Raw genomic sequence first — 6,773 nt, 5'->3', positions numbered from 1 at the left:
CCTTGTGCCACAAGAATGGAGATAACGTTCAGATCAGAAACAGAAGTTCCTACTCGAAGTAATGCCATATACTGTGGCTTCTTCCAGAATCCAACCTCTCTCTCTCTTTTTCAAATAAATGTATCTGTTATTTTTCATACATTTGTGTATTCATTTCTTTTGGCTCGGGTGAGTGTTTGTTGCTGCTTGGTCTTTTCTCCAAGTTCAGCAAGTAGGGGCTACGCTCCAGTCTCAGTGCTCATGCTCCTCACTTGCTGCGGCTTCTTCTGGGTGCACGGGCTTCAGTAGTTGTCCCATGTGGGCTCAGTAGTTGCAGCTTCCAGGCTCTAGAGTGCTGGCTCGTAGTTGAGGCACACAGGCGTAGCTGCTCTGTGACGTGTGGGATCTTCCCAGGCCAAGGATCCAACCTGTGTCTCCTGTATTGGCAGGTGTAGAATCCAGCTCTTTCGTCAGCCAAGGAGTGAGGACATTACAAACCGACAGGAAAATACTTCTCAAATGAATTTACTCTCTGCCTCCTTCTGAATGCACAGGGAACAGCAGGTATCTAGTTCCTACCTAAGAACTACTGAACCAACAGGGCTAGAAAGCAGGCAACTGGAGATTTCAACATTTGAAATCAGCTTTATAAACACTCGAGCTGTGGAGAAACTCCTTGTGTATCACAGAGTGGGCAGGTCACCTGAAGGAAAGACAAGTTTAAACTCCTGATACCAATCATGAAGCTTTACATATATGAGTCAACAAGCTTTTGAGCTTAGTCAAGAAAAAGAGGGGATCTCAAAAGGTACAGAGGGAATGTGCAGAGGTTCCCAGGGCAGATCCCTACTTCAGAGGGAAATGATCCTCACCCACAGACAGCAGGTTCCTGAGGGTCTCCATCATCATATCCTGGTACAAGGTCCTCTGGGCAGAGTCCAGGCATTCCCACTCCTCAGCAGTGAAATCTAGGAACACATCCTTGAAGCTCAACTGTGCCTGAAATGAAAACACATTCCACCAATGGGCCCTGAGGAGGATTCTTAGTTTCACACAAAATGAGAAGAGGTGAGAAGGGTAAAGCTCAATTCAATTGAAGTAATATTCTGATAAATCCATTAAAAGCTGCTTGAAGCAAACTGTAAAATTTCCACTTTTTCCCTAAGATTATGATATCCTGCAATCAACATGAATTTGTCATGAATGTGGAAAATACGTGAAAAATATACAAGTTAAAACCAGCACTGGGTTGTCTATGCAGAAGTGTTACATTCAACACACTGAGTGACATAGTGTCACTATCTATGTGAGTTACAGCAAGACTGGTGTCTTCAGAGACGACAAAGTCCACAGTGACTTTAAAACAACACATATTGTGATGATGATGACATCATCACACTGAAGACAGGTATTTCAGCACGTCTTACACACTAAGCATTACTCTAAAGACTTCACACGGATGAACTTGTCATCAACAAAACAGCACGTTAGAGAAAGATCTCGTCCACCTCACTGGGGAGAAAAATCTTTCACTCTAAGAAATCACTCAGATCAAACAGGTAAGAAATGAGGCAACAGCACCTGAGCTCAGGTGGTTGGGAGTGACAACTGAACCTAAAGAATCAACCAGTTAACTAGCAGAGAAGGAAAGTGCATCCACAGAGAGTTCCCTGAGAATACCTGAAACAAGTTCAAGGCAGCTGAAATACAATAGAACAGCATAAATGGTCACGATACAGGATCACACCCTCTCCCATCGCAACCCTCACCACGTCAATCCTCTGACTACAGTTCACATCATTCATGTGATGATGCAGAGAAATCAGCGCCATGAAATACACTTAAGATACAACTGAAACTGCTACAAAGAAAACACCATTATTTATGAGAGGATGTTTTTGTAATAAAACCATGGAGTTACATATCCATGCATTCATGCATGCATGTGTAAACACACAATTGATTGAAACAAGAAGAGTTGTCTTTATTTTTTTTTCTTTCATACTATCAAATTTCATTCAGCGTCAGCTTTGTGCCTCAAACTTGAAATACAGCAGTGAACATGATGCAGCTTACAATCTAGCAGCCAGCCAGCCAATTTCATCCACAATTTTACTGTAACTACTGAAATAAGTGCTCTGACACAGGCCCAGTGCTAAGACAAGATTAAACAGAAAGTCTTAAGCTACATTGCGAAATCAGACAAGATCTCTGTGAGGAAGAAACTTAGGATTGGCAAGGTGGGAAACAGAAGAGTGTTGCAAGCAGAGAGAACAGCCTGAGTGCCAGCTCTGAGGCAGGAAGATATTTACTGAACAGAAAGTCAGCCAGTGTGACTGGGACACAGGGAATGTACATGGGGTGATGCCAGGCAGAGGCTAATTTATGCAAGATCTATGGATTTAGGACTTTATTCCAAAAGCTACTGGAAGTCACTGAAGAATCTGCAAGAGGAAAGTTAGACACTTAGATTTATTTTTCAGAGCTCAATCTGCTGTGTGTGGAAGTTGTTTACCTGCTTACTCATGCCAGACTCTTTGCAACCCCGCTGAGGGCAGCCCACCAGCTCGTCTATCCATGGAATTCTCCAGGCAAGAATACTGAGTGGGTTCCCATTCTCTTCTTTATTTTACTTCTTCATTCACTAACTTTGTCAACATTCTATTTCTTTTTCAAGCTTATTTATTTTGCTTATGTTGGGTCTTTGCAGTGAGTGGGCTTTCTCTAGTTGCAGCTGCAGTTCCCGGGCTTCTCCTTGCAGTGGCTTCTCTTGTTTTGGAGCACAGGCTCTAGAGAGTGCAGGCTTCCATAGTAATGGCTCCTGGGCTCTAGGGCACAGGCTCCGTCGTTGTGGCCCTTGGGCTTAGTTGCTCTGAGGCATCTTCCGAGACCTGGGATGGAATCCGTGCCCCCAACATCGGCAGGCACATTCTTAGCTACTGTACTACCAGGGAACTCCTCAACATTATCTTATTCTAGCTCAAAAAATGAATAAATAAATAAATAAAAAGTAATACAAGTAAAATAACATACAGATTTCTTCCAATCTTTATAAAATACTGGTATTTAAAAATATGTGGGCCTCCCTATGGGTAAGTGGTAAAGAATCCACTGGGCAATGCAAGAGATGTGAGTTGTTGCCTGGTCAAAGATCCCACATGCTGAGGGGCAACTAAGCCCATGAGTCTCAATTTCTGAGCCAGAGCTATAGAGCCCAGGAGGTGAATCTACTGAAACCAGCGTGCTCTAGAGCCTGGGCTGCAAGACAAGAGAAGCCACTACAATGAGAAGCTGCACACCGCAACCAGAGAGTGGCCACCACTCGCCAGATCTAGGGAAACGACACTCAAGCAATGAAGTCAGATTACAGGAAATAACTATATTTTAAAAATCATAATGTGATTTTTATAAATAATTTTAGGTATGTACTTATTAACAACATCAAAAATTTATTACTTTATTCCATTAAGAAAATACTGAATCAAAATTAGTAAAGTTGGAGAATTCCTTCATGGTCCAGTGGTTAACATCCCTCACTTCCACTGCAGGGTTTCAGGTTCGATCCCTACTCAGTGAACTAAGACCCTGGAAGCTGCATCATGTGGTCAAAAAAGAAAGAAAAAAAATGTAGTAAGCCTGATTTTACAGTTTAACAAAACACTCCCTAGACATCTCTTTCTGAATGTTCTGTTCCATTCCCAAACACTTAAGTTTTCAAGGAGGTGCTCACTTAGTTTTAAATGTACTGTAAAATTCAGAACTGATTTGCCCTCATTGGCCTCTTTTGCAGGTTTTACCGTGTACTGTACATGTTAATACCTGAGGTCCACCTACAGCTTCTTTACCCTGGTTAACAGAGAGCAGACAGAGCATCCAGATGGGCTCTCAGCAATCCCTGCTGTCCAACAGCACCAAGACCCAGTCTCAGACCCATGGGTGAGAAGCCCTGCCCAGGATGGTGCCCAGGGGAACCTCCTCACAAGGCCAGGTCACCAGGTCATGGGGAGACGGGATCTAAGTGGAGAGACAACAGGCCCTGATGGAAGGCCCCAGGTGAGTGTGGGTGTACAAGAGTCAGACAGGATATTTCAGAGTCAGACATGATTAGCGAGTCCAGAGAAGGGGAATTCAGGAAGGACAGACTGAGAATCTACTGAGAATATGACCTTACCAGAGAAAGAGCCATGCCTGACTCCTGTTCTTTCCTCTTCTGGGCTTCTTCATCCATGAGTCTTCACAGTTCTATCATGAAAGTGGAAAACATGCTGTTTAATGCTTAGGGTCAACACACCCTCTTCCTCTGCACCAACCACACGCACAGGGAAGCCCTTACCATGAGGAACAGACAGTCCCCTGTGGCCACTGTCTCAGGAGAGACTCAGGAAGGTCAACTCCTGCACAGAGTCCAACATGGGACTTTCCCACACTTTCCCGCGGATCACACTCCCCTCCTGGTGAGGCCTCATGCACACAGCAGCAGGGGGTACCTCCGCTCACCCCACGATGCCCTTCAGGTCACACAGCAGGCCCTGGTCCAGCCCCACTCAGAGCAGAGTGCCCTTCCCTCCCCCAGGGCCTGGTCTCATTCTCAGAAGTGGAGGCTAAGAGCCCTGGTGCTCAATGCAGGATCCAGATCGGAGTCATCTGCGGCTCTGTGCACATTCCTGGGGTGAGGCCCCACACGAGAACCTGAGGAGTCTGTCTGATGAGGGTGGGGTACAAAACATGCCTGGAACCCCAACACATACCTTTCAGTAACAGCATTGCAGGCAGATTCCTTACCAGCTGGGCTACGTAGCTCAAAACAGGTTCCAACTCTGGAAGAGCGTCACGTAAGGCCTCAGTCTGTTTATTTGTAGCTAGATCCAGAACCTCAGTGTTTCATACTGCAGCATCTATTAAGTCTTTTATCTCTTATAGAGTTAATCTGTTTTTTAGTTTTGTTACTATCATTTGGTCATAAGGGTGGCTTCCTTGTCCCTCAAGAATCAGAGTGGAGCCCCTTCCCGGCCAGACGGCTGGCAAGACGGCTGGTGTGCAGCGTCCTCGTAAACACGAGCCAGCGAGCAGGTCTTCTGTGCCTCTTGGGACTCGGGTCCACACCATGGCAGATTCCGAGCGCCTCACCGCCCCCGGCTGCAGGGCCGCCTGCACCAGCTTCTCCCGCACCCGAAAGGGATTTCTTCTGTTTGCTGAGATTATACTGTGCCTGGTGATTTTGATCTGCTTTAGCACCTCGACATCAGGGTACTCTTTCTTGTCGGTGATAGAGATGATCTTTGCCGCCGTCTTCTTTGTTGTCTACATGTGTGACCTGCACACCAAGATACAGATCATCAACTGGCCTTGGAGTGATTTCTTCCGAACCCTTGTAGCGGTCATTCTCTACCTGATCACCTCCATTGTGGTGCTCGTTGAGAGAGGAAACAACTCCAAAATCACTGCGGGGGTACTGGGCCTATGTGCTGCAGGCCTCTTTGGCTATGATGCCTACATTACCTTCCCCTTGCGGCAGCAGAGACATACAGCAGCCCCTACTGACCCTGCAGATGGCCCGGTGTAGGTGAACTCTCTTCATTTCTCTCAGCAATCTGCAAATAACACCTCTATTGAAATAACTCCTCGCCACCCCTACAACACTCCCAGTCAACTCCCAGCTCCCTATTGAGGTAAAAGTGCCTTTGTCATGGAGTTTGTCTTCCAGCCTGCCAATCAACCCTCCTGGGTATGGTTGCCTTTATGGGTGTGCCTAGGGCCCCTTCTGCAGTATCCAAACAGAGACATCAGTTCTGCCTGGACAATGCCCCACGTAAGTTACAAAATGACGAAAGAGGGTACCTCAGATTTCAGACTCCAGGCCCCATGTTGTAACCCACTCTAAATAACCTCTTCAGTATGTGTAGGGGGTGGCGGTGTTCTGTGGCGCAATAAATAAATACTATGCAGATTATTAGAACATAAAAAAAAAAAAAATCAGAGTGGAGCCTAATTTAACTAGGAAGTCCCTTGAGTTAAAAGAGAGGTGACAGGCACAGAAATCGATGTAGAAACCACTGGCCATTTTTGGAGCACAAAGGGGGTTCCTGGAAAGCGGGCCCTGTGTTGGTGCTGATGTTCCCATTCTGTATTTTTTATGGTTGTTAAAATTTCCAGCCCTTCAGGTTAAGACAGAAAGGACTGCACTGGTGTCCAAGGAATTCCATCTTGGCCCCTGCTTCAGTGACCCCTGGAGCTTTAGCACTAGTTATACACACGGTGCTGTAGGCAGAGCCACTTGTGACCTCAGGGCCCCTCAATGTTGGGAAGCCATCCAAGGCCGAGGGGCCCCATGGATCTCAGGTGTCTGGGGCATTCCCTCCTCCTGTTCCCTGGCTGTCTGTAAAAGGGCGAGTCTGCCACAATCTCTCCTCCAGTGCCCTTCTGTCCACACAGGGCACCCTGGGTTGGTCTGGGTACTTGTGGGCCTTGTGGTCCACCATGGCCAGCTTGGCCTGCAAAGGCTGACTTCCTCTCTGGTGATCTCTGAGTGGACAAAGCTACAACCATCATTTCAGCCCTTTGTATATTTCTCTGGGAGCGTTCAGCCTTTTCAACCATGTCCCTATTATCAAAAACTGAATAAGCCAGTTGGAACAAATTGCTCATAGGGGTCTGAGGACCAGCAGTTGCTTTTTAAATCTCACTCCTGATGTCTGTGGCAGGGTGGGCTATGAAATGCATAGCCAAAAGGGCCTGTCCCTCGAGGGAGAAGGGGTCCACACTCCTATGTATATATTTTGGTCTATGATCGGTCT

General features: G+C 46.4%; 1 protein-coding gene across 1 annotated transcript; it reads left to right on the top strand.

Annotated features, from left to right (window-relative positions):
• Positions 1-5,068: 5,068 nt before the first annotated feature.
• Positions 5,069-5,936, top strand: LOC120859567 (proteolipid protein 2-like). Its single transcript, XM_040235627.1, has one exon. The coding sequence runs from the start codon at positions 5,084-5,086 to the stop codon at positions 5,540-5,542; it is 459 nt and encodes a 152-aa protein (XP_040091561.1). The 5' UTR covers positions 5,069-5,083; the 3' UTR covers positions 5,543-5,936.
• Positions 5,937-6,773: the final 837 nt, after the last annotated feature.

The sequence above is a fragment of the Oryx dammah genome, unplaced genomic scaffold (genome assembly GCF_014754425.2).
Source record: "Oryx dammah isolate SB20612 unplaced genomic scaffold, SCBI_Odam_1.1 HiC_scaffold_1595, whole genome shotgun sequence".
NCBI classification, from domain to species: domain Eukaryota; kingdom Metazoa; phylum Chordata; class Mammalia; order Artiodactyla; family Bovidae; genus Oryx; species Oryx dammah.
This window is presented reverse-complemented; position numbering and strand designations above follow the sequence as displayed.

Bases quoted from the DNA above. Each gene is read 5' to 3' on its own strand.
- LOC120859567 (XM_040235627.1), top strand. From the start codon at position 5,084: ATGGCAGATTCCGAGCGCCTCACCGCCCCCGGCTGCAGGGCCGCCTGC.